Raw genomic sequence first — 27,176 nt, 5'->3', positions numbered from 1 at the left:
GGGATGGGGACGGGGTTCCCTGCTCATTAGGGGTGTGAGTGGCAGAACACACACACACACACACACACACACACACACACACACGGCTCTCCTCGGGGTCTGAACTTCCTCATTAGGGGTGTGAGTGGCAGAACACACACACACACACACACACACACACACACACACACACACACACACACACACCCGGCTCTCCTTGGGGTCTGAACTTCCTCATTCCACAGGTGACAGTTGCTCCCTGGCCACAAGTGTGAGTGCCGAGTGAGAGATGGCGGAAAGCAAGGACACAGGGCCACACCTGCTCCTCGGGGCGGAGGCGCAGGGACAAAGCAGGGACAAGGGCCACTCTGTGCTGCCTGGCCTGGCAAGGAAGTGCAGACAGACCTGATGTCTGTGACCGGCGCCCCGGGGAGCGCCAGCAGTTGGCTCCACCACCTTGGTTTCTGGAACATTCTTTTCCATTGGCGTTTGCTCTCTTGGGCAAAGAACCTCTTTCTCTCCCGTGCCCTCCCACGCCCAGGCCACCTCGCTGTCCTCCCGAGGAGATGGGAGGAGAGGAAGAGATGCCATGAGAAGCCCCGCCTCGTTCCCTGTGTCTCCGGATTCCAGAGGCCCTGAGCTGCTCTCCTGAGACTGGCCAGCCCGTCTCTTCATGCCATCAGGGCAGCAAGGAGGAGGCTGCGGGTCTAGATTTCCACAGGGGCCTTGGACTCTCCCCTCAAGTGCTCCTTCCCAGCAGGCACCATGGTGTGAGGCTGATGGGCACGGGAGGGAAGGGGAGGGTGGCAGAATGGCTCTGCGGGTGGCCAGCCACGGCCTTTATTTGGGATCAGTGGTGGTGGTGGGCAGTTACAGAGCAGAGGCCCGTCCCCTCAGCCCAGGCCAGGATCCGGAGAGAGGGAGGCCTCTGTTGGGAGACCGGCTGGTCCCCCAGCCGGAGAAAATAATTGCCTGAGACTTAGGAAACTGGCCTGGCCCATGGCCCCTCCCCTCCGGAGGTCAGGCTGGGTACTCTTCTGCAACCCTCTCCCACACACACAACTTGGGGTGAAGAAGGTCTCCTCATCACTGAGGAGATCACTCAATGGCCTGGGTACATCCTTGGCATGCAGGTAGCCCAGGTTTAATCCCTGGTACCTAATGGTCCTCAAGTACCATCAGGAGGGACCCCCCTGAGCACTGTACCGGGAGTACCCCAGCATGACTGGGTGAAGCCAGAAGTTAAAAGAAAAAACAAAACGTTTTCCTCGATGAATCAGCAGTTTGGAGAGCAGCGAGGGGGCTCAGAGTTCACCGCCTGTGGTCGGGCCTTCCCTGCCATGCCCTCCGGCCCACAGTCCACGGTCCAGCTCCATCCCTCCCCAGCCTGCACTTTCCACCTTCCGGCCTGAGGAAGGTACAAAGTCAGAGGGAAGAGAGGAGAGAAGGCCTGCGGGGCTGTCCACGTCCTCCTTCCCACCTAGGGAGGGTCCAGGGGCCATGCTGCTTTCAAGCTCTCCAGACTGGGGGCCCCGGGGCTCTCCTCTCTCCTCGAGGACCTGTGGGCTGCAGAGATGCTGGCTCGGGGCTCCAAGTGCCCCTTTGCCCCCACCATGGGGTCAGGCTTGACCTGCAGCCCCTCGGGCCTGAGGGATGAGGGCTGGATCCTCTCCCCAGCCCCCGGCCCCAGCCCGACCCTCAGGGGGAGCCCCTGGAAGTGCCAGGCTCCTGGGGCACACCTGGGCTCAGGGAGCATGGGGTCCAGCTTGGAGACTCCCGGCGGCTGCTGGTCCGGGGGGACAGGGGGCAGAAAAGGCCGAGGGAGGCAGGTCCAGTGAGAGGGAAGGGGGGGCGGGGAGGGGAGGCGTGAGAGTGGCAAAGTTGGGCGACTCATTCTGGTGGTGCTCCAAATGGCAGCAGGGGCCGAGCCGGCAGGGTCCTGGGGCAGCGCCAAATCCTAGGGAAGGAGAGAGAGAGCTGGGGTGGGGGGTTCACAGAGCCTTTCTGGGGGACGTCTTCCCCCTTTCCCACTTCCCAGTGCTTCTTCCTACACCTTCAACCTGCTCTCCTTCAAGTCTTACAGTAAATGTCACCTCCTCAGGGAAGCCCTGCAGGACTGCCGGCCCTGGGTGAGAGCCCTGGGTGCCCACCTCACTCCTGCTGCCATGGCCCAGGGGCCTGTGCTCAGCTAGAATCTGGTGCTCTTCATCTAGGATCATCTTTTTTGTTTGTTTGTTTGTTTTTGAGTCACACCCAGTGATGCACAGGGGTTACTCCTGGCTCTGCACTCAGGAATTACTCCTGACGGTGCTCTGGGGGACCATATGGGATGCTGGGAATCGAACCCGGGTCAGCTGCATGCAAGGCAAATGCCCTACCCGCTGTGCTATCACTCCAGCCCCAAGCTAGGATCATCTGAACACTTGGTACGATAGTGAAGGTATGGAAACAACTCAACCACGAATGAGTGAATGAAGAAATTGTGGACTATTAGTCCAGAGAGAGTTCAGTAGTTTTGGCACTTGTCTTGCATGCAGCCAACCTAGGTTTGATCCCCAGAATCCTATATGGTCCCCTGAGCACCACCAGGAGTGATTCCTAAGTGTAGAGCCAGGAGTAAACCCTGAGCATCATTGGGGGTGGCCCCCTACCAAATAAAAAAAAAGTTGTGGTTGTATATAGGCAGTGGAATATGACACAGCTGTAAGAAAGGACAGAATGAGGCCATTTATCATGACATGAATGGAACTAGAGGGTGCCATGCTGAGTGAAGCCAGTCAGAAGGAAAGGGGCAGATCTAGATGATCTCTCTCATATGTGGGACTTAAGGTCACACAAAGGGCCGAAGGGAACCTGATGGGAGAACTGATCCACATAACTAGTTTGAAGGGGGCTGAAAGGGAGGGACAATGGGGTCCTTGCGGGAGGGAGGTGGGTAACTGGTGATGGGTGTGGTGGGGGATGATGTACATGGGAAACCACCATTAATAATATTGTAAATCACAGCACCTTAATAAAACTTTTTAAAAGAACCTTGTTGGGACAGACCTGGAGCACAGCAGGTGTTCACCTTGCATGTGGTGACTCGGGCTCAACACTCACCCCATGTGGTGCCCGAGAAGGAATAGCCTCTGAGAACAGAGCCAAGAATAAGCCCGAGCACCTGACTCGAGGTGTATGGGCCTCCCCGAAAAAGAATTTTGTGTGGGATTATTGATGCCTGTGCCCCCAACTCTGTAGGGCGAGTCCTGCATTTCTTTTATTTTCCCCTGGGTCCATCCCAGGCTGGTATGTATTAAGTGCTCAATAAAAAGAGGTTAACCTGATGAATGAAGATATTCTTTGCTATAATTCAATGAATCCATTCTTCCCTCTCACACTCCCTGCAGTCACTCTCCAGCCTGGCGTTCCAGCTGTGCAAGGAACAGGGTGTGTGGCTGTGGGCTTATCCTTGGTCTTCTCAGGCCTCCAGATCTTCCTCCGTGAAATCCCCTCCCCTCACTAGAACCAGGTGACATCCGGGTAAGCAGGGCCCGCAGAGCTGTGCGCCCTGCCTCCCCCTTCTCCACTGGCTCTAGCCTAGAGCTCTCTTCCTCCTTCATTCCTTCCTGTCCTCCCCTCACTCCTTACACCTGGCCAGGGGACCTACAGTACAAGGTCCCAGCCTGGGAACTGGGAATGACTCTACAGAACTTAATGCTGCCTGTATGTTCCCTAAAGGCTCAGGGCTGGGCGGACACTGCAGGTAGCACAGGAGGAAAGGCACTCCCTGCGTGTCTCTGCAACAGCTGGAGCCTTGGTTTGAACGTCCGACATGGTGATCGGTGTGTGTGTGTGTGTGTGTGTGTGTGTGTGTGTGTGTGTGTGTGTGTGTGTGTGTGTGACCCCCCCAAAAAAAATGGCCTAACTCTACCCAGTTTCACTTAGCAAGATCCTATCATTTACCAAAGGATTAAGTAGCAATATCACACTGGACTATAGTTTAAAAAACAACAAACAAACAATCTTTTGTACAAGGGTAAGGCTACCTTGCATGTAGATTATCGGGGCTTGGTACCCAGGACCACATAGGGTCCCCCCAGCCCTACCAGGAGTGATCCCTGAGCACAGTAGGATGTGCCTCCCCTCAAAAAAAAAAACCCGCCAAAATAACAACAACAAACAACAAACAAACAAAAGACAAATTAAAAAATCCCAAAATGGATTAAAGATCTCTATATTGGACTTGAACTCATAAAGTTCATTGAAGAAAATAGACTGAACTCTCCATGATAACAACTTCAGAGGTCAATGGTTTCATTCCACGACAAAGAAAACTGTAGCAAACACAAATACATCGAACTGAAAGTTTCTGAAAGATGACAGTAATGACAGCCCAAAGAAAAAGACACCTTACAGAACAGAGAAGCTGTTTTCTCACCAGGGATCTGACAAACAGTTAATATTCAATCTATGTAAAGCACTCACAGAATTTAACAGTGAAACCATCAACTCCATCTAGAGTGGGAGGGAAGAGGAGTTAATAGACACTTGTCAAAGACTTACAGATGGCCAAAAGGCATATGAAAAAACCTCCTTGCCACTGATTATCAGGGACATGCAAATCCAAATGACAATGAGATATCATCTTTCACCAGTGAAAATGACTTATTTCAAAAAGACTGCAAACAATCAGTGCTGGTGCAACTCTGGTGAGAAAGGAACTCTCATTCACTGCTGCCGGTAATGTTGGCGGGTTTAGCCTCCATGGAAAGATGCTGAAATAGAGAGACTTCTCCCCAAATAAAAAAAAATTAATTACTATATGACCCAGTGATTCTATTCCTTGGCATTGATCCCAAGAACACAAAAACAGTAACACAAAAATTATATGTATCTATGTTCATTGCAGCACTATTTACAGTAAACCAAGGAATGAAAAGGACCCAGGATAGATAGATGAGTGGATAAACCGTGACTGATGTGACTGATGTAAACACACACACACACACACACACACACACACACACACACACAATGGTGTACTGTAAGAAACTGTGAAATCCCGTCTTTTGGATGGAACTTGAGGGCATCGTGTTAAGTAAGGCAAGTGGAGAGAGAGGACAAATGCTGCATGATCTCACTCGTTTGTGGTAAATAAAGAAACAAAGCGAGTCAATGGCCAACAGCCAATGAAAACAAACCCTCAACTCTGACAACAGAAGAAGGTTGCACAGTGCGGGTGAGGGGGTAAGTAGGGATGGAGTGAACTAGAAGTGACTGAAGAATGGTGGTGGAGGGTCTTTGACCCTTTGGAGGTGAGGGAGGTGCAGTAAATTGTTGTTGTTGTTGTTTCTTTTGGGGTTGCTGTTTCTTTTGGGGCCGCATCTAGTGGTGCTCAAGATCCATTGTGCTGGTACTCAGGTAGCCATGAGGTCTGGGGATCAAACCTGGGCCTCCTACATGCAAAGCATGAATTCAATATACTAAACTCTCTCCAGCCCATTGTATATCAAAAATTAATACCAGGGGCCGGATAATACAGCGGGTAGAGTGATTGTCTTGCATGCGGCCCACCCAGATTCAATCCCCAGCATCCTATATGGTCCCCCAAGCACCGCCAGGAGTGATCCCTGAGCATAGAGCCAGGGGTTAGCACTGAGCACTGCTAAACAAAACAAGACACAGAAAAAGAAGAAGACAAAGACAAAAATCAGGGGTCTGAGTAATAGGACAGTGTTAAGGCGCTCGTCTTGCATGTGGCCAACCTGAGTTCCCTGAGCACTGCCAGGAGTCATCCCTGAGTGCAAAGCCAGGAGTAAGCCCTGAGCACTGCCAGATGTGACCCCAAAAAAACAAAACCAAACCAACATCAACATGTTTGTAAACCATGCTACCTCAGTGGATAAAAGAAACTTCTGAGGCTGGAGCGATAGTATAGCAGATAGGGCATTCGCCTTGCATGTGGCCGACCTGGGTTCAGTTCCCAGCATCTCATATGGTTCCCTGAGCACCGCCAGGGGTGATTCCTGAGTGCAGAGCCAGGAGTAACCCCTGAGCATCACCAGGTGACCACCAAAACAAAAAAAGAAAGAGACTTTTGCTAGAGATAAGGATGGGGCTTGAGGGGTTGGGGGAGCGTGCCAGCAGGCACCTTGCGGTCTTTACAGAGTGGGAGGTTGAGCTGGCCTCCAGGCAGACAGTGTCCTGCCTCTCCCAAGGAAGCCGCTTTCCTTGCAGCCTCCCATTTCTGGCTCCTGCTGCCCAGAAGCAGCTTCCTCTCTTGACACCTTGCGCACAGGTGGAGGTGTGGCCAGCTCAGCCTCCGGTGGCCTTGCGCATGCGGGGGTCTTGCTGCTGGCCTTCTGGGGCATGTGACCTGGTTGGCATCAGACCGTGACCCTGGGACCTGTGTGTGTGCGCTGAGGGCAGGGAGGTGCCGCCGAGCCCACTCCAAGCATGGCGCTTGCCAGGGACACGTCTCCCCTCAGTTTCCCAAACACTGTGACTCTGTGCCCCAGGCATTCCCAGAGCCGGGCCCGGGTGGGTGGGGGTGAGGAACAGCGGGCTCTTCAGGTGCTGTTTGGCTCCAGGCTGCCAGGCCAGTGCCTGGCGAGTCCCAGCAGGCCCTGGCCGCCCCACGCTCCCTGCCTCAGCTGCACGCCCGCCCCGGGCCAGGGACTGCCAGGGAGGTGGGGCCTCCGGGTCTCCCGAGCATGAGGTGTGGCTAAGCTGCAGGGGTCTGGCTCCTGGGAGTTGCCTGAAGTGGAGGCAGCTTGGATCCCTGCGTAAAAGCTGAGTGGAGCACCAGAGAGAGAGTACATGGCTGACCTGGGAACAATCCTGGGCTGCAGAGGACTCCATCCCTGGCATTGCAGAGGGTCCTTCAAGCCCATCAGGAGTGATCCCTGAGCACCACCAGGCGTGACCCCAAACCCTGCATGTGGGAAGGCCCTGAGTTCTATCCCAGCCCTGTTAGAGGGGTGACACCTCTCCGAGGGTGTTACCCCTATCATGCAGACAAGAGGGTGAAACAAGCCAACAAAAGTCTTACAGAGGGGCTGGAGCAATAGCACAGCGGGTAGGGCGGTTGCCTTGAACGCGGCCAACCCGGGTTCGATTCCCAGCATCCCATATGGTCCCCCACACATACGGCCAGGAGTAATTCCTGAGTGCAGAGCCAAGAGTAACACCTGTGCATTGCCGGGTGTGACCCAAAAAGGAAAAAAAAAAAAAGTCTTAAAGAAGAAAAGAAAAAAACCCAGAGAGCCTGGGGGTGCTGGAGGAGCAGTCTGGTCTCTTCCCGTCTGACCTGCTCGTTTCCGGTGCCCAGCCCTGTCGCTGGTCTTGCTCTACTCCAGAACACACTTGCTGGGCTCCTCCATCCCTCACCTGCCCCAGGCCCTTGGCACCTTCAGTTACCTCTGCTCACCTTGCTCTCCTCCCTGCTCTGAGCGCAGACACACTGTGGATCTCAGCTCGAATGTCCCTTTGTCAAGTATGTCTCTGAGCAGCTCCAGGGCCCCTTACTGACTTGTTGGTGTGTGCATGGGGAGTGGGGGGTGGGGTGGGGGGCTGTCTGCCACCACTTCCTGCCTGTGTGGTCCCGCTCTGGGCGGTGGGGGTGGGGTGACCCAGCCTGGGACAGAACCTGGCACGTGGAACAGGAGAGATAAGACATCTTTTCTTGGGGAAGCGGGTGTTTGTGGCATTTTGGGTCATCCCTGGCAGTGCTCAGGGGCCTCTCTCGGCAGGGCTGGGAGACTGTCGCATTGTCTCTGGGACCTGGAATGACGTATCTTGAAAGAAGAAATGTGTGAGCATGCGAATGAGTGTGTGAGTGAACTATCATTGTGTCCCTGAGTCGTCTCCTTTGTCCCCTGGCCTGGCCTTGGTTCTGCCCTCACCTTCTCTAGCCTGGGTTCAATTCCAAAAGCCTTGTGATACCAGTGCTCCCCCTTCCGCAGCCCTGACTCCCCATGCAGACCACGGCATCTTGGGAAATGGCTCTGGGGGGATGGCATGGTGGGGAAGGCTCTTGCCTTGCATGCAGACAAGTCAGGTTTGATTCCTGCCACCACAAAGGGTCCCCTGAGCACTGCCACGACTGATTCCTGAGCACTGCCAGGGGTAGCCTAAAAACCACATCATCATCATCATCATCATCATCATCATCATCATCATCATAAATAAACATTGGAGCATGCCTCTTCCCCAGGGCCTGCCTGCCCGCCAGATTGAGCCGCCACCCACACCTGACCACGGTTCCTGTCTGCAAACCTGTTTGCCCCATACCTTCGCCTCTCACGGCCCCCTCTCCATCACGGCCTGTGCTCTGGCCAAGGCAAGCTCCCGGCTGGCCAGATGACATTGGGTCCCGAGTTTTCGAAAACGCCTTCCTTCCCCTGCCCACTTTTCCCACCCACTCTGCCCCCAATCTGCCCTGCAGTCACCCCGCTCACCCAAAGCTCTCCCGCCCTGCACTGCCGTACCGTAGCCCCCCTCCCCTCCTGCAGCCTCAGTGGGCCTTTGACCTTTGACCCCCACCCCTGATGCACCTGGTAAAGACTTGGGCTGCACTGGGGGTGGGCCTGCTCTGTCCCCACCTCTCGTTCCCACCCTTGGCTCCATCCACAGTGCTCTCCCCTTGCCGGGGATGGCCCAGGCCCACCCTAACCCAAGCACTCACGGTGGACACCGCCGCTGCCCGCCTTCCGTTCCCCAGAGGCCCCCGGTGGATCTTGGGAGGTGCGCGGCGCCGAGAGCTGGGCGAGCAGCATGCTGTGCAGGAGCTGGGGAGCGAGCAGAAGCAGGCGTGGGGAGCAGCCCCCCAGTACAAACTCCCCCACCAGCCCCCTTGTCGGAGTAACACAACATCCCGCCGAGAGGGGTCCCACAGCCTCCGCCCCGTGCTGGCCCCCTCCTCGCCGGGGCCTCCCCGGCACTGCACCGCCCAGGAGGACTCAGCGGACAGTGGGCATGCGCAGTGCTGAGAGCATCCATCCCCCCCTAGCCCCGACGCCCCGGGAGCCACACAGAGGGGCTGCCTTGGTGCCTACCTCACTCTGCGTGCCCACGGGGACCAGGGCTGGCCGGAACAGGGCCGGAGCTGCCAGGAGCAGGGGGGGCACAGGGGGTGCCCGCACCTCCCACAGCGGGTAGTTGACCACAATGAGCTTGCTGAAGTTGAACTTGTACGTGAACCTTTTGCCTTTGGTCTTGTGCAGGATTCGCTTGTTGTAGTAGTATCTGGAGAGCCCCGGGATGGAGATGGCGAACAGCGTCATCAGCCCGGGGGGGAGGGCACCCGTGTAACGGCCAGCAAGCCCTGAGTTGTTGGGGAGGGGGGGAGCCACGGGGCATCTTACCACCCTCAAGAGCGTTTCCCAAGCCTGGCGAGGTGGGAGCGCCAGGACCTGTGGCGCTGTTCCTCTGCCCTCTGCCCCAGGGGTCCCCCTCACCTGAGGGCCCGGCTCAGCTTGTCATAATTCATCTGTGGTTTGCACTTCCTGCGGCCCCAGAGGCGCGCCACCTCGTCTGGGTCCTTGATGACGAACTCCCCGTACTCTCCCTGCTGCCAGGCGATGACATGGCGGAACTCTTCCTTCTGCAGCAGCTCCAGGATGAAGTGCCACAGCTGGATCTGCCGGGAGCCCGGGGACGACTCTGCCTTGTAGGCCCAGTCCGGGAAGGCCACGCCTGGAGGCAGAGGTGCGTGAGAGAGTGTGCGCGGGTCGGTTGGCAGGCCCCGGATGGGTGGGTGGGCCTGGAGGACACTCACCTGAGATCCAGGAGCTGCTCGAGGCCACGGCGGGGACACCCTCCGCCCAGCACCCACAGTGCATGGTCCTCTCGGGGAGTTGGTCTGCGCCTTGGCGGGCCTCTGCGGGGAAGGGTCACTGGAGGCGGGACGAGAAGGCAGGGGAGGGGAACATGAGAGAGGCAAGAAGGGGGCTGGAGAACTAGTACAGGGGGAAGGTGCTTCCTTGCACGCTGTTGACCCGACCCGAAGCTCCACATAAAGTCCCCTGAGCAGAGTCACGAAGGATCCCTGAGAACAGAACCACGTGGAGGAGGCCCTGAGCACTGCTGGGTTTGCCCCTGCCCCTGGAAAAAACAAAACAGAACAGAGCAGAAAGAGGCAAGAAGGAGAGAAAGAAGAGGGAAGGACTGGAGGGAGAAAAGGGAAACTGAGGCAGGCTGGTGGCATCTAAGGCAGAAAGGGCCCCTCAACAGAGCAGGTTGTAGCCGCTTCTGGGGACCTTCCTGCTGGCTGGGGCAGAGCAGGGATCAGGGGGATGGAAGCAGGGGGTCCTCTGTCTGTGCCCCGCGGGGGATGCAGACTAAGAAGCTCTCTTCTGGGGTTTACTGGGATTGGCATGTTCCCGAGAGAAGACAAGAGCAAATGTGATTAATCACGGTGTCTTCTAAACCCTGAGTGGGAGGAGGATCGGGTGGCAGCCCACAGTGCCAAGGAGCGGGGACGGCGCCCGGAACCCAGTGGGGAGGCTGCCCAGACGCTGGAGGCTGACCTGGTCAGCCCTGTGCTCTTCTTCTGCCTCCCCCTCATTGTGGGCTCCCCGGGCTCAGGCTCACTTGCTGCCCCCAGGACCCTGCTCAGTTACTGAACTGGGCGAAGAAGGGGGACCCCTGTGGGGGGTCCCAATTGGGGTGGTGCTGCTGTGGGGGGGGAGACTGCAGAATGAGCCCCCAAGGGGCACTCACCTGGCATAGGCACAGAAGGAGAGAGGAGCCGAGGTCACAGCCCCCTGGATGGGTGAAGGATGGTACCAAGTGGGCGCCCACCACAGAAAGGTTGAAACAAGAGGCAGGAGAGTGGGGCAGGTCTGGGGGGGCTTCTGGGGGGTGCAGGTTGGGGGTCTGTGGGTGGGGATTTGTGGGTAGGGGTGCAGGGTAGAGTTCGAGGTAAAGGTGCAGGGTGAGGATATGCAGGTAGAGGTGCAGGGTGGAGTGCAAAGTAGGGGTATATGGTGGAGGTGCAGAGTGGGGGCTTGTGAGTGGGGGTATAGGTAGAGGTGGAAGGCAGGGGTGCAGGGTGGGGCTGTGGGTAGGGGTGTAGTGGAGCTGCAGAGCGGGGGTCTGTGGATGGGGGTGCAGGGAAGGGGTACAGAGTGGGGGTACAGGGTAGAGATGGAGGGTGGGGTTGCAGGGTGGGGCTCTGTGGGTGTGGGTAGGAGTGCAGTGTGAGGATGCAGGGTAGGGCCTGTGGGTGGAGGGGGCTACCCTCAGGGAGGCTCGGGGTGTTAGGCCTGGGAGGCTATAGGGTCTCCCTCCCAGGACGTGGCTGCAGTCCTCACAATTTTAAAAAGGGAAGCAATATCCATTCCACTCTGGAGTCACCCACACCCCATCTTCGGGTGTGTAATTACTTGCTTTCACTATATGTGTCTCCCTCGTCTCTCTTTTCTCTATTTTTACCTGAGTGAGACAGAAAGAAACGGAGGGGGTGGTGTGTGGCAGAGAGATAACAGTGGGGAAGCACTTGCCTCGCACGCAGCTGACCCGTGTTCCATCACCCGCATCCCACAGGATCTCCCAAGCAGTGTTGGGAGTGAGCCCTGAGAGCAGGGCTGGGGGTAAGCCCTGGCCACCCCCCCCCCCCGTACGGCTCCCACACTCACCCAAATGCAGTAAATAAGCAAATGAAGACATGACCTGCAAATTCTGATTCCTTCCCCTGGGCTTCTGCTCTTCCAACCCTGTCTGTGGCGCTGCCCCCACGGTGCCCCACTGCCTGTCCAGAAGCACCGAAGGAACGAGAATCCAGAGACACTCAAAGTGCAGAAATCTCAGGCATGCAGGCCTTTCAGCGCCCCCGGCCCTCCCTGCCCCACCAAGAGTCTTGGGGTCTCCTCCTTTCCCAGGGAAATAGGGTGGGTTGGGGGATGGTGCAGGATAGTCAGCTCACAGGCCATCGGTGAATCGGTGAATCGGGGAATCTGGGGTGCTGAGTATCGTGACCTGGGCACAGAGCTTCTCTGGAAATGGGGGAGGCAGGGCAGGAGCGGGTGCATGCCCCTCTCTGTCTGACGCAGGTTACCGACCTGCTCTCTCTCTCCACATTCTCAGCTACACTTTGTTCTGGGGTATTTGGGGGCATAGGTATTATTTGGACCCCAGCTGGTGCGTGCTCAGGGCTCTGTGCTCTGTGCTCTGGGGGCGGAACTTGGATGCCTCTCACAGCTTAACCGGCTCTAGTCCTGGCCTCTCTGGAGCAGCTGCTGCACCCCGTGCCCCTCCTTCCTGCCTTAACCACTTCCTTCCTGCTCCGCTCACCAGGTAGGATCTTTCTTACCTGGCCTTAGGGAAGAGAGTGGGGAAACGGGGTGGGGCTCAGGAGGCAGGAGGACAGCTGCTTTCTTCGGGGCCAATGGGTCTGCTGGTCTGTCTTCTGCTCAGGAGGGCTGAAGGTTCAGGACAGACTTGGCATCTGCCAAGAAGAGAGTGATGACCTCCCAAGGGACAGACACCCCGTCCCCGCTAAGGAAGCATCAGACAAGGTATGGTTATACAGGCTTTTAGAGAGCAAAATGGCCCCCGTGGCACAGGGGTTAAGGCACTCGCCTTGCCTGCGACTGTCCTGGGTTTGGGTTCACCCCCCGCACTGCACAGGGTCTCCGAGTTCCGCTTCCTGAGTGCAGAGACAGGAGTTGAAGGGAGACCTACCAAGACCTATATCCAGTTATCTAAGTCTCACACTGACACCCTTTCTCCTGTCCCCCAAAGAAAAACAATGCAAAGGAAAAGTGCGGGGAGGGGGGAGGTGAGCTTCCCCAGGCTAACCGTGGATCCCTCCTAGCCTGCCAGTTCTGTCAGGGTCTCCTTCCTTTTAGCCCTTTTCACCGGGAGTCTGAAGCTGACAGGATTCTGCTTCTTCCTTATCTAATTCCCGAGCTCCAGCCTAACCTGCCCTCTGGTGCTGATGCTCTCTGCTCCGTCCCAGGCTCAGGCTCCCTCCCTCTCTCCCGCCCAGCCAGGGGCAGCTTTCTCCAGGCTAACCTCAGGCAGGTCCCCCGCACTGGCCTGAGAGGATGGATATTGAGAACCATAAATCAAAAGGGCTTATAACCCAATCTCGAATGATCAGAGCAGCTCTCTGAAGCGCTCTTTTTCTCGAAGGGCTGGAGCAGTGTGCCATTATCATTGCCATCGTCGCTGTCATCCTGATTACTAATAATATGATTAATCACCTGAGCCAGTACAAGTGCTCATTACAACACATGTAGGTTTTAGGTCATTATTCAATCAAAGCTATAGCGATAACGATGATAACAGTAGAGAGTAAGCCTTAAGCGCGGGCTGGGGGCCAGAGGAAATTTGGTCCCAAGCAGCTTCTGCCTCTTGCAGGGTTTAAATGAATACGGATGGGGCCCAGCTCCATCAGGTATTTAGCATTGGGACTGACTTTAAAAAAAGAAAAGTTATCTGATTGAATCTTCACAATAACCATTTGAGGTGGGTATGATGATCTCCGTTCTGCAATCTGCGGAAATTGAGGCTCAAAAGATTAAGGACCTTGCATAAGATCTGGGCAGAGCGGTGGAGCCGGCTGGAACAGGTCTATGTGAACTCCAGGCTCGGAGCTGCAATCGGTCCATCAGGGCCGAGATCTGACGATGAAACTCGGGAGCAGAGAGGCCCTGGAGGAGGCACCCCTGTCTAAACAGCAAAACTCGGCACCAGACTGGAGGAAGCCGGGGGACAATCAGATAAAGTGCGTAGCAGAGGAGGAGAAGCCACGCAACTGAATCCTGCCCTTGCAAGCGAGCGCGCTGAGGAAGAAAGACAGGAAGACGGAAGTGGGATTGTTCTGGTGGCCTGCCCTGAGGGGGGTGTCCCTCTATTGTGGCTCAGTGGTTGGGTCCTCTGAGCAGCTGAAGTGTACTGACCTGGGGGTCCTGGACGGGGACCATTTTTAAACACAAAGGCAGCTGGAGCAGAGAGGGTCCCAGTGAGCGACAAAGACATGAGACAGGGATTGGGAGTCGGGGCTGGAGCACGGGGTCCAGGCCCAGGGAAGGAGAGGGCAGGGCCAAGGCGGAGCCCTCCAGGGGCTCTGTCCTGCTTGAGGGCACAAGCCAACTGCATCCCTCTGCCAAATGTCCAACCTCATTAGCGGCCGCACCCTCTCAGGCTGATCTCTGCCCCAGGTGGAGGCGCCTCCCCTAAGCCTAATGCTGTTAGCAGCGAGCAAGGAGCAAGACGGGAGGAGGCCTGGGGAGGGGGCTAAGCCGCCCCACCTTTCTCCACCAGATCCCATGCATAGTGGGTCCAGAGCCTTTCCAAGGATCTTCCATGGAGCCTGAGCCTAGGGCCCGAGGACCCTTCCCCACGCCGGCACCTGGAGCTCCGCTGGTCCCAGGGTCTGCTCCTGTCTTCCCACCTCCCTTCAGAGCCTCGGCGCCTCCCCCAGGCCCCCGCTAGGACAACCAGTTCTTGGCTGCGTACCCCTCTCAGACTCTGTGTCTTGGGGTGTCTCTTTCCTCTGTCTCCAACCTGCTCCTTGTCTGCCCCACCCCTGGTCTCCAGTCTCTGCCCTCCCCCCACTCCCCGACCTGACCCACAGGGCCCTGGGGACCTTGGGATAGAAAAGGTCGTGGAGGAGAAATTCAGACCCAGACACCCGCCGTGCTCCATGCTCAGGCCTGCCACTAAGGGCAACTGGGAATTGTGGGCAAGGTCCCAGAGCCCACTGGGACCCAGTGGGGCTGGGGACGGGGAAGGGGCATCAGGACCCAGCCCCCCCCCCAACACACACACACCCACTCTCTCTCTGCCTGATCCTTCCAGGCCTCTATTTCACTGTTTGAGCCTTTAATCTTCTCCCCTTCCCCCAGTCACAGTCTCCTCTTCCCTCCGCCTCTAATTCCTCTTCCTTCTTTCTACTTCCCATCACAGACCTCACAGACCTTCTCTCTGCGACAGGCCCCTTCACTTTCCTTCCTTTCAGTCAGTTTTGGGCTCTGCTGCGTGTCCAGGCTGCCCTTGGTCACATACTTATACTTTCTGTTTTCCTCCTTCACCCCATCTCTCCCTTCTCTCCATCTCCCTCTCTCTCCTTCTCTGTCTCCCACTCTCTCCCTCCTCCCTATTCTCCTCCCTCTCTCCGACTCTCCCTCCCTCTTCCCCCTTTCCTCTCCTTCTCTCTCCCACTCCCTCGCCCACTGGTAGAGCCTCCTTCCCCACCCCACTCCCTGCAACCTTCTCCCTTCACCCCTCCAAACCTCAGTGGGGCTCCTCCCTCTCATTCCCATCAGCTGTATCCCAGGGGATCCCCCTGCCTGGACACCCCCAATTCTCCCCTGAGTCCCCCACCCAGGGGCAGAAATCCCCTCCAGTGGGCACTGGGCCAGCGAAGAGCTGAGGGGGGCAGGAGGAAGTGAAAGTTCCTGGGCCCCACATGAGGGGGATGAGCTGGCCCAGGGCTGAGCAATGGGCCAAAGCACAGGGCTGCGGGAGTGACACAGGGTCAGGTGTGACTCAGTACATTTCCAGCCTCCCTGGCCTCATCTCACAATGAGGGAAATGTGGGAGACGTGACTCAGCCGTTAGGGCACTAGGTTGCTTGAGTGGCAGAGCACTTGGTGGCTTGCATGGGTTCAATTCCCAGCACTGCAGAGTCCCCTGAGCACCCCTAGTGTGGCCCAAAAGCAGAGAGAGAGAGAGACAGAGACAGAGACAAAGACACACAGAGAGACAGACAGAAAGAGGGATAGAGAGAGACAGACAGAGACAGACACACACACAGACACACATAAACAGACACACAGAGAGACAGAGACAGACACACACAGACACACACAGAGACAGAGAGACAGAGAGAGAAAGAGAGAGAGACAGACAGACAGGGAGAGAGAGACAAACAGAGACAGACACACACACACAGAGACAGATAGGCAGAGAGAGAGACAGACAGACAGACAGAGACAGAAAGACAGAGGGACAGAGAATGTCCACTGAGCCCCAAGTCCAGCCAAGGTTCCATCTGGTTGCATTGGACCTTCTCTCTTCTGGGCCCCGCTGCCTTGAAGCACAGCCAGGAAGGAGGTCGGGGGCGGCCTGGCAGGAGCCCACGCTCACCCTTCCTCCCTGGGGAATGACTGGTCCCAGCCTCACATAAGACCACATCTGCGGCTGGGCGCAGAGAACTGAGCACATGCTTTGCAGGCAGGAGGCGGGCTCAGTCCCAGTACTGCGTACACGTCCGAGAACCACGAGAGCAACCGTGGGTACTGAGCAGGGAGTGACCCTTGAGCACTGCCAGGAGTGGTCCCACAACAACCACACTCCAAAAAAGAAGAAGAAGAAGAAAAAAAGGCTCCATCTGCTGCTGGACGCAGTGCCCTTGGGAGGTCCTGCCAGGCACGGAGCTCTGGGACGTGCGTTCTCCCAGGTCCCGGAAGGAGGCGGCTGCCTGCCCGCGAAGGGCTAAGCGGCAGCCCGCCAGCGCCAGTTCATCCAGCGCGTTCAGCGGAGAACACGCTTGGTTCTCTGCGAGTCCCAGGCTCCTGCCCCGTCCACCTGCAGCAACCGCCCTGACGCCAGGCAGGAGCTGGCTGAGCAGCCCCCATAGACGCAGACCCCTCCATCCCCCGCCCCCCCCCCCTTGCCTGACCCGGACCCGCGACCTGAACTCCTGCCTGCCAGGAGCCCAGGAGCCCGCTTTGGACCCCGGAGGCGGCAGGAGTCCTTCAACTCCGCTCTCATCTCCGCGAGAGGTCCCACCGCTGCTGCCGCCAGACCGTCCACGCCTGGACGGGAGAGTCTGCCCGTTCTGCAGCGTCCCGGGGGGTCTTGGGCTGACTCCTCCGTCCCCAGCCTCCGCGGCTGGGGGCCGCCTTATGCCTTACCTGAGCGCCGCGCGGCCGCTCAGCTCCCTCCGGCTGGCTCGGGCTGTGGCTCCTGCCGTCGACCCCGGCTCATCACATGCCGGGTTAGGGTTACTTAAAATGAGAGCGGGATCTCCAAGCTCCCAGGGGAGCCGAAGTGCTTTCCAGACAATAGCATTAACCCTTCAGGGGCCAGTGGCACCACAGCCTGCACCCCTTCTGCTGGGGGTGGGGAGGGAGCATTCAGCACCCTCCCCCCACCCCCATTCTCCGCATCCAGAGTGGACCAGAGGTGGGTAACTCCTCAGACACCTGACCCAGAGACGGAGATGGGAGGGCTGCCCTTCCGGGACCCTTAGCAGCTCGGACGCTCCCCCGTGGGGCTCCCTCCCCACTAAGGCTCTGCCTTCCTCTCCTGGAACTCTCTGGCAGAGAGCAGGCCAGGGAAAGACACCCCATTCCACCCCATCCCCCCCGTTCTAACAGCCTCCCTCCCCATCTCTGCTCTTCCCTTTGCGGCCAGCTGCTCCCAACCCTCACCTGTTCACACGCTGGTGCAGAGTCTTTGAATTGTGACTTCTCCTCTTTTCTCAAGCATTAAATTCATACCAAGGGCTGGAGAGATGGCTCCAGAGAGTTGAGCGAAGGGGGCACCCCTCTGGCGTCCTAAGCACCGCCAGGAATGATCTCTGAGCACAGAGCCTGGTACGAGGCCCCAAGCACTGAGCGGAGGCTTTGCATGCAGGAGACCCAGGTTCTATTCATAGAACTGCCTTGTCCTTCAAGCACCAAGGAGCACTCAGCAGCACCCACCAGGTGTGGCCCAAAACGGGGAAGGGGGGCCATTAAACCCTGATATTAAGTGTTTACCCCATCACCTTTTCTGGGAGGATTTTAAATGTCTCTTTCTCCTTTAAGTTCTTCTTGGTGGTCTGCTTTGGCTTGGTTTGGTTTTGAGCCACACACTGCAGTGCTCAGGCTTACTGTGGGCTCTGTGCTCAAGGCTCACTCCTATCAGGGCTTGGGAGACCATAAGGTGTTCCAGGGCTCGAACCTGGGTCACTCGTGTGCAAGACAAGTGCTTTCCCCGCTTGTACTATCTCTCCGGCCCCACCGCTATCGGTTCTAGAAGATAGGTTTTCCTCTTCTTTGTTCCAAGGGCTCAAAGTCAGACACCAAGAAGAACTTCCCAAGGCCTGGTGAGACAGGAGATACTCAGATACCGACTGGTGGGAGGAAATCATGGGGCAAGCCAGCCTAGGGGTGACGTCCAGAACACACAGGGGGAGAGGACCAGGGGACAGCTCTGGGCTGGCTTCTCCAGGAAGACTGGACAGGGATCTCACAGACCAGAGTCTCTGCCTTGAGGTCCTGGAGGTTGGGGGGACAACAAGCAGCCCCACAGCGACTGCCTGAGTCCTGCCTCTCCAGAGCACACACAGAGAGAGAGAGAGAGAGAGAGAGAGAGAGAGAGAGAGAGAGAGAGAGAGAGAGAGAGAGAGAGAGATGCCTGTCATTGAGGATCAATAGGGTTTTCTTTTCCCCTCCGACTCTGGGAGGCCAAGTTTCCCTCCCCTGCCCCCACCCCCTTCATGACACAGCCCTCCCAGCCCTGCACTGATGGAGATGGGAACGGAGGGCCATGGAATTAAATTCTGGGAGTTGTTTTCTGGTTAAATCAACCGAAGCTAACATGATGGAAAGGTGAGGGAGAGAGGCTGATTGATGGAAGAGACAGGAGCCGAGGTTGTGTGGGGCTGTCAGGGAGGATGGGCCGGACCCACCCAAGGAAGAGAGGAAGGTGCTGCCAATGGAGGGCCAGGGCTGGGCTGGCCCAGGCTGCTGCTCCGGGAAGCTGGGCAGGAGGAGAGGGTGAGGTGGATTATAGGTCCATGGCAGGTATATCACAGGCATATGTTACAGGTATGGTTACACGCACCGCCTTCAGCACAATTAGTGCAGTCCTTAAATATACTTAAATGGGTATTCCACAAAGAAGAGGTGAGGGCTAGAGTGTTAGCACAGCAGGCAGGGCGCTTGCATTGGACGTGGCCTTCCCAGGTTTGATCTCTGGCATCCCACAGGGGCCCCAGAGAACTGCCAGGAGTGATTCCTGAGCTCGGAGCCACGAATGAGCACTGAGTATCACTGGGTGTGGCCCAAAATCCAAAGACCAAAACAAAAAAAGAGCTGAACTTGATTTCTACAGAATCCAAGGGCCACGGTAGGTAGGAAGATCGAGGTCAGTGGCAGGTCATGTACACAAGATAGTTCTCCCTCGCAGGCTGGGTTGCCCCCTTCACCTCCACCCATCTCTTCCATTAAAGATTTCAGGAGCTGGGGCTGGAGAGATAGCACAGTGGGTAGGGCCTTTGCCTTGCACACGGCTGACCCAGGTTCGATTGGGTTCGATTCCCAGCATCCCACATGGTCCCCCGAGCACCGCCAGGAGTAATTCCTGAGTGCAAAGCCAGGAGTAACCCCTGAGCATTACCGGGAGTGAACTAAAAAGCAATATATATATATATATATATATATATATATATGTATATATATATATATATTTCAGGAGCAGGGGGCCAGAGCCATAGTACAGGGGTGGAGAGGTTGCCTGGTCCCCTTAGCACTGCCAGGAGTAATCCCTGAGCACAGAGCCAGAACTAAGCCCTGAGCACCCCCAGATGTGGCACACAAACCAAAAAGAACAAAAGAATTCAGGACCGTCTGAGTTAGGGCAGGAAGAGGGTGGGGGACGGGATGTGGGGTAAGGTGCTCCCCCCTTTTTATGTGAAGGCATCTCTCAAAGCGGGGGCTGGACGAGAGCCAGACAGGGCCGGCCTGCCAGAGTGAGGGCTGGGCTCACTGGGACTGTCCCAGGAGGCCAGAGCTGAGTGTCCCTCCTCCCCACGCCCCAGAACACGCCCCAGGGCTCTTCTGCTTTCTGCTTCCTGCCCAGTCCGGGCACCCAGGAAAGTCCCTCCTGCACGTGCTTCCAGGCTGGTGCTGGTAGGAGGCAGGCGAGGCGGGTTCTACCTGTTCTGTTCTGCCCCCCACTCTCTCCCCGCCCACCTCCTCTCAGACTCCCAAGAGCCTCATGATGACGGCCCCTGCCCTCTCTCCAGCTCTTGGGTCTACGCAGAGAATGACAAGGTCAGCACAGGCCTGGGCTTCCGGGGCGTGTGCAGGATGCTCTGGCTTCTTCCTAAGACCAGGAGTGAATGGTGGGGAGGGGTGTGCGGGCCAAGGCAGCCTTTCCGTAGCCCTTAAGGGGCGTCTCTGGGTTCCTGGCTGCCCCCCTGACGGCTCAAGCCACATGCTCCCCCACCGGGCCACCCTAACAGACACGTTTCCAGTTGCCTTCAGCACCCCAGTCTCTACTAATGGCATCCGGTGTGCGCTGGCCCGACCTGCCCCTCAAACACCTGGATACAGTGAGCCGGCCTGGGCTGGGCTCGGCGAGGCCCTTTCTGATTCAGAGCTGGGACTGGGTGTGGGTGTCCTGGAGGGAAGATTTTTTAGGGCTGAGGGATGCAGTGGGGGGCACTGGGAAGAGTCCTTTTCAGCCACCCTGCCACCCCAGAGCTTTCTGGACCCCCAACTCAAGCACAGAGCAGGTCCTCAGAATAGCCCATCCAAGACGCCCCGTTTGTGCTTTGGGTAGAGTGTCCTGTTCCGTTCATTGAGTGACTTTTCCTACCTGGGCATGTGGAATCCTGATGCCCTGACAATGACACACTGTACAGCCTCCTTGTCACCCTGAATGGTGTGTGTGTGTGTGTGTGTGTGTGTGTGTGTGTGTGTGTGTGTGTGTGTGTTGTGGGGGGACGGGCCGGGGGTGAAAGTCTGTTCCGGGGCAGTCTGTGGGGGCTGCACCCCACGGGGAGGCGGGAGGAGGTAATCCCTGGCTAAGTGGGCGGAGAAAGGCATGATTCCTACTGTTCACTCCTTGGGGTCCCCCACAGGCAGCCGGAGATGGGGTGACTGCGAGGACAGTTGAGGCACACCTCTCCCCAGAGGCCGGGAAGGGAAGAAGGGAGAAAGGTGTGGAGAGGCTTCTGGAAGGAGACAAAGGCAGGGGGCTGGGGTGGGGGAGTGGGAGGCTGAGGCAGGGCTGGGGCAGGAGCAGCCCTGGAATGCAGCGGTGTGGGGGAGGGGAGCGCCGCGGTGGCCGAGTCCGTGAGACTCTTCATGTCCCATTAGCGGCAATGGAAGGTGACATGCGGGGATCGATACCAATCGAGGCAACAGACTCCCAGTAATAAACCCATTTCACTCACACTTCTCCGCCCCCGCCACCACCGCCCCCCGAGAGAGGGAGCAAGGGTCTCCCACGCCTGCGCCAGCCGAGGGACAGTCGTCTCCGGGGTGCGGGGTCCTGGTCTGGAGGCCTGGGCCTACTTCTCTGGGCAGTGAAGAGCAGCCGGCCCTTGTCGAGGGCCCAGGCCGTGGGCAGGCGGCCAGGCACTGCAGGGAGCACTGTGGAAGGTGCCGCGAGGGTCTCTGTGCTGTCCCCTCACCATCCGGGCTGCCCGTGGCCTGCTGCGCCCAGGCCCGGCTCCCGTGGGGGAACCTGGGTTTGAACTGGAGCGTGAGTGCTCCTGTGGGGCCCTGCCTCAGGTGCGTGCACGGCGCTCTGCATGGAGACTGTCCGTGGGGTCTCTGTGCCTGCCTGGGTGTGGGGGACCGGGTCTGGGCAGGGGCTCATGTGTGCCTCTGAGCCTGCCCATGTGGGCACCCCAGCCTCCCAGACCTTGATGACAGACTTCTCTCCCAGGCCCGGACCCCATGAAAGGACGTGTGAGGATGGGAAAGCCAGAGGCCCTGGCCCCGAAGGCATCTAGGAGGCCCCAGGAGGAAGTGGCTCAGGACACTGAGGCCGAGAGAAGGGAAAGGGTGTGTGTGGTGGGGGGCGGGGGGCGTGGGGAGGGCTTGTCTTCTGCTCTGGAACCCCCCCTGAAAGCTCCAGAGGAGATGGTGGGTTCTGCTCACGGGGAGACACAGCCATGCCCTACACGTGCCCCCGCCTCCACCCCACTCTCAGACTCCCCATGGGTGTGGCTCTGAGATGGGGTCCTGCCGTCTCTGCTGGGGGACCCTTTCTTCACAATAGACAGAGGGGCCTGCGCGACCCTAGAGGGCAGAGGCAAGGTCAGGGGCCTGGAGGCACTGGGAGGGAGAGCTGCTGTAGAATATTCTAGAAGCTTGCGCTCCAAGGAGGGGCTTTGAACCTCCCATAAGGACTCGCCCTCAGTGCCCAGCACACTTTGGGGTTGTGGGAATCCATGGCTTGTCTCTGCTGGAATGTGCAAACCGCTCTTCCCGGGGGTGAAGGATGGGGCCCCCGGAGATTTCTGCCTGGCCCTGCTCTCATCTCACTCCGCCCTGTCCCCCTGTCCTCTCACTCCCTCCTGCTCCCACCCCCAAGCCCCTCCTGCACAAGGTCAGACCAAGTCTGGCTCCCACAGCCTCACGCTGTCCCTGCTGTCCGCTGCCAGCACAGAGCTTCCCCAGGGTCCTGCCATTGGCCTCCAGCTCCAGAGAGGGGTCCGAGGGGCTCAGGACCCCCCAACTCACAACCAAGACTGAAGAGCCTCTGGAATCAAGGCTATTTGTCTATTTCTTTTGTTTGTTTGTTTGTTTATTTTTGGGTAACACCAGCAGAGCTCAGGGCTGACTCCTGGCTCTGTGTCAGGGACCCACTCCTGGCCGAGCTCAGGAGACCATATGGGATGCCTGGGATGGAACCCTGGGTTGGTCATGTGCTAGGCAAGTGCCCGACCCACTGTGCTATTGCTCTGGTTCATGTCTTTTTTTTTTTTTTTTTTTTTCTTGAGAGCCTCCCAAGCTGTGCTCAGGGATCACTCCTGGTGCTCCTCAGCCGAGACGGCCAAGGGTGTGGGGGTCACAGCGTTTGAATGTGCTGTGGTCAATCAGCAGGGAGACCCCAGGTGTGGACCAGGAGGAGGATGTTGGAGAGACCCGTGTCCCTAGGTGCCTGGCCCTGGGCTGGAAGCAGTTCTTTGTCAGCTGCCCCCAGGCCCTGCCACTCTGGGCTGCTTCAGAGCCAGGGCCCTGGGGGGTGAAAGAAGGAAAGCATCTAGCCCAGAGGTGGGGCCGCAGGAAGCCAGCGGCTCTCACTGCCCAGATTGGGGGCGGCGTTAGGGGACTATGTCTTCTAGGGACCCCTGGAAGGGGCCTTCTTCCTCCCTCAGTCTGTGCCTTCTTTCACTGCTGGGCTGCGGCTGAGACTCGGGGTGACTGGCCCTGCGCTCAGGCCACAGGGAATGGGGGGCGTGAGGCCTGGGCACAGGGTTTCAGAGAGGGCGGGGCTTAGAGGGGCTTCAGCTCCGTTAAAGGGGCTGCCAGCAGCAGGAGGAAGACCGAGGGCCTGGTTATGGGTGTGTGGAGGGGGTGAAGGGGCTGGGCCCAGGACCTGCCTTCTCTTCTCCTAGCACTATTTGCTGATTTTTGTGGTGGCTGAGTTGTTGTTGTTTTTCTAGTTCTTGGGCCACAACTGGCAGTGCTCAGGGCTTATTCCTGGCTCTGTGCTCAGGGATTACTTCTGACAGGGCTCAGGGGGCCATACGGGGTGCCAGCTGTCAAACCCCAGTTGCCATGTGCAAGCCAAGCACGTACGCACTGTACTATCTCTCTGTCCCCAAGTTGTTTAGGTTTTGGGTCACAGTCAGCGGTTTTCAGGGGTTATTCTGGTTCTGTGCTCAGGGGTCACTCCCGGCGGGGCTCCCGGGACCCAGTGGGGTGCCAGGGATTGAACCCGGGATGGTGGCGTGCAAACCCAGTGCTATCCCCACCGTTCATCTGCTGATTTTCAAAGCCTCCCCAGCAATGCTCAGGGGACCAGGGGCCACTGCTGGCCATCCCTGTCTGAGGGATTGAGATGGGTGTGGGTGTGGCTCTGCTTGGCCCTGGCTCCCCACCCCCTGCCAAGGTCACCCCCGCCCGCTCAGGGACCCGGCAAGTCTGTGGGTCTAACCCGGGCCCTGCTTACCAGTGCGTACCAGCCTTAGGAGCCGTCCCCCCAGTCTGGCCAGGAAGGGTGAGAGGGACTCACGCCAGCCCCCTCTCTCCACCCAACACCCCAGCCAGACGGGCTAACCAAACCCTTCTCCGTATAGAGACAGTCTGTGTTAAGGAGCGGTGTGTCAGGCTGATAGGAAAAAACAAGAGGGAGAGAGAAGGAGAAGCCAGGAGAGAATGCAGAGCTCAAATGAGACCCGAGATAAAGCAATTACCTGATCAATACGGGTGAAATTGAGTAATCTAGCAGATCAATACTCTGGGCAGGAGGCTGGGGGCAGGCGGGCCCTCCCTCCTGTCGCCCCACACCCCTGCCCACTCCTGCTGCCCCCACCCCAGTTGCTCCAGCTCCCCAGCCCTTAGGATTCATCTCTGCCTCTGTACCACGATCCCCGATTCTGTCCTTCCCAGCCCCGAGTCTGTGGTGTGCCCAGCTGCCCCCCATCCCGACTCCCCTCCAACCCGTCTCCTCTTCCCTGCCTCCTCTCCCCCTCTTCCCTGTTGTCCTTCTGGGGTCATGCCACCCCCCACCCCCCACACACACATTCTCTTTCTCCAATTCCTAGCTCCTGCGGCTGCTCCTACCTGTGTGCTGCGGACAGGTGCAGCGGACAGGGCCCAATATCCTTCAGCGCCAAGAGTGAAGGATAGGAACTAGGTCTTTTGTTTTGGGGCTTGGGGGCCACACCTTGGGGGCCACACCTGGCAGTGCTCAGGACTTACTCCTGGCTTTGTGTTCCGGGATCATTTCATTCACTGGACTATGAGATCCTAATGGACACTTAGGAAGGAGCAGTCTGTTCGTGAGGCTGCCTTTTCAGAGACCGCTCCGCACTGCTCTCCTTCCCCATTGGGGTCGGGGTGGGGGCGGGGAGGTCAGCAAGGGGCTGAGAAAATACCCCCAGAGTCTCTGGCTTCCTTTCCCACCTGACCTCTATGCCCAGATGAAGGGGCAACCTGTGGGGGTTGTTCTGGCATGAGTGAAGGCACTGGGTGGTGCAATGTGTGAACCAAGTAGGCGAAAGCAGGTTCAGCGGCAAGGATGGTGAACTGGAGAGATAGTACAGGGGCTAAGTCTCTTGCCTTGCATGCAGTTTACCCTGGCTTTATCTCAGGTCCTCACAAATGGTCCCCTGAGCACCATCAGGAGTGATCCCTGAGCACAGAGCCAAGAGCCCTGAGCACCACTGGATATGGCCCAACAACTGAAAATAAACAAAAATTATATGGCTTAAAAAAAATTGGATGTGTGTGTGTATGAGGCATATCTGGTGGTGCTCAGGGCTTACTCCTGACTCAGTGCTCAGGGATCATTCCTTGTGGAACTTGGGGAACCCTGTGTGGTGCTGGGGATTGAGTCTGGGTTGGCTGTGTGCCACTGGCTGTCTCCAGGTTCTATCTTTGGACGGAAGTGGGAGTGAGGGCAGCACAGCCTGGGAGCATGTTGGGGGAGGGGGCAATGGGGGGGAGGACTTCCTGCTGGATCTGGGCCCCAGATCTTGGCTCCATGGGGCTGCCCTCTGTGTGCTGGACCAGCGTGTCAGGGACTGCAGGCTCCCGTCCCTCCTGCCTGGCCTGGCTCCTGTGCATTGGGGGCGGGGGGGTTGGGGGACTGTGACTGCTCATGTCTCTCCTCCTCCATCCCCAACTCCGACTCTAGAGCCCTTGCCACGGGGTTAAGTGCCCTTCCCTGCTCTGGAGCTGCCCCCAGACTGGCTCCCCTGCCACACTTCACTGGGACCCTCTCCACGCCCGCCCCCTGCCCTTCCATGGGCCAGGGATTCTGAAGTTCATTCCTCAGAGGCTGGAGAAGTGTTTCCACTGCCCTAAACAGCCGTGGCCACGAGTGAAGAGGGGGAGGGCCCCAGTGGTGGCAGGATGCTGGCCTGAATGCCCAGGGCAGAGCACTCTCTGAGAGCACTCTCTGGGCCTCACTTTCCTCATCAGGAAAAGCCAGAGTCTCCCCCAGCTCTTGAGGGGAATCAGCGAGTGCCCTGAAGGTGCTAAGGCCCGTGGGGAGGAAGAGGGGGCCTCACCTGTAAATCAAGACGATCTGGAGTCCTAAATGCTTAATGCACCTCATTTAAGCCTCACAACAATCCCAGAGAGGAAAACAGAGGTACAGGGAGGTTCTCCTAGGCCCCAGGAGGCAGTGCTCAGGGCTGACTCCTGACTCTGGACTCAGGGATCACTCCTGGTGGGCTCAGGGGACCATATGTGGTATGCTGGGCTAGAACCCAGGTTGGCCACGTGCAAGTCCAGTGCCCTACCCACTGTACTACATCTCCTATCTCTCTGGTCCCTCCAATTTTTAGATTTTTGGGCCACACCCAGTGGTGCTCAGGGATTACTGTTGCTGGGGCTTCAGGGACCCATGTGGTGTCGTGGACTGAAGCCAGGTCAGAGGCCTTGTGTGCAAGTACACTACCTGCTGTACTCTCTCCAGCTGTCTTTTTTTTTTTTTTTAATGCTTTGTTTTAGGGTCTCACTGTCAGTGTTCATGGATTGCTAAGATCATATGCAGTGCTGGGGATGGAACCTGCGCTTCCTGCATGTCAAGTTTATGCTCCAACCTACTGAACTACGGCTCCGGTCCTGTAAAACCTTCTAAACTCAACCAAGGACTAGCGGGGAGGCGACATGGAGCTACTGAAGGTATTACATCTCACTCACTCCCAACAGCAGACACCCTATCCCCCATCCTCCCTGTTCCCCAGACCCCATCTCTTCCCTCGTCCCCACCTACCACTCCTCTTTGCTCAGAAGGCAAATGTGACGTGATTACAGCTGACACAGGGTGGCAGGACCAGAAGCATGAACTGCTCTGCTCTTCAAACCATCCTGAGGTTTGAGTGGACCACCCCAAATGGTCTCCTGTGCCCCACAAGTTTTCCCTGAATGCAGGGCCAGAAGTAAGCCCTGAGCATGGCCAGTGGCCCCAAAACCACACCAGTCTTAATCAAGTCTCACTTTGCCTTTGCAGCACTGTAGCAGGAGGAAGGGAATCAGCTAGCCCGGTCCCTTCTTGGATGAATATTTCATAAATGAATAGTTGGTAGCCTACATGAATAAATGGTTAGCTTCTTGAGCCAAGAGTCACTGGACAGGCTGCCGACTTTCTCAGGACTACAGCCTTTGTGCTTATTAGTATAGCCCAAACTCTCCTCGAACAAAATGGGGAAAAGCATTGCCTGCAGAGTAGAATATTAAGTCCCTGAGACCTCTCCTCTAAGATCCTGCATAACCCCTCGAGTTGGCCTCTCCAGTCCAGTGCCTCCTTGTTAGCTGCCCTGAACTCTCAGGACCCTTCAACAGAAGTCAAGCTGAGTA

At 57.5% G+C, this 27,176-nt stretch overlaps 1 protein-coding gene across 1 annotated transcript; it reads right to left on the bottom strand.

The window, feature by feature from the left end:
* Positions 1 to 1,459: 1,459 nt before the first annotated feature.
* ETV3L (ETS variant transcription factor 3 like) lies at positions 1,460 to 9,803 on the bottom strand. Its single transcript, XM_004619326.2, is given in 6 exon segments — positions 1,460 to 1,834; positions 1,836 to 1,936; positions 8,648 to 8,750; positions 9,018 to 9,207; positions 9,420 to 9,657; positions 9,740 to 9,803. Coding segments are annotated over 6 exon segments (1,071 nt in total).
* Positions 9,804 to 27,176: the final 17,373 nt, after the last annotated feature.

Source organism: Sorex araneus, chromosome 5 (genome assembly GCF_027595985.1).
Source record: "Sorex araneus isolate mSorAra2 chromosome 5, mSorAra2.pri, whole genome shotgun sequence".
NCBI classification, from domain to species: domain Eukaryota; kingdom Metazoa; phylum Chordata; class Mammalia; order Eulipotyphla; family Soricidae; genus Sorex; species Sorex araneus.
The sequence above is the reverse complement of the archived record's forward strand: the minus strand, read 5'-3'. Positions and strand labels throughout refer to the sequence as shown.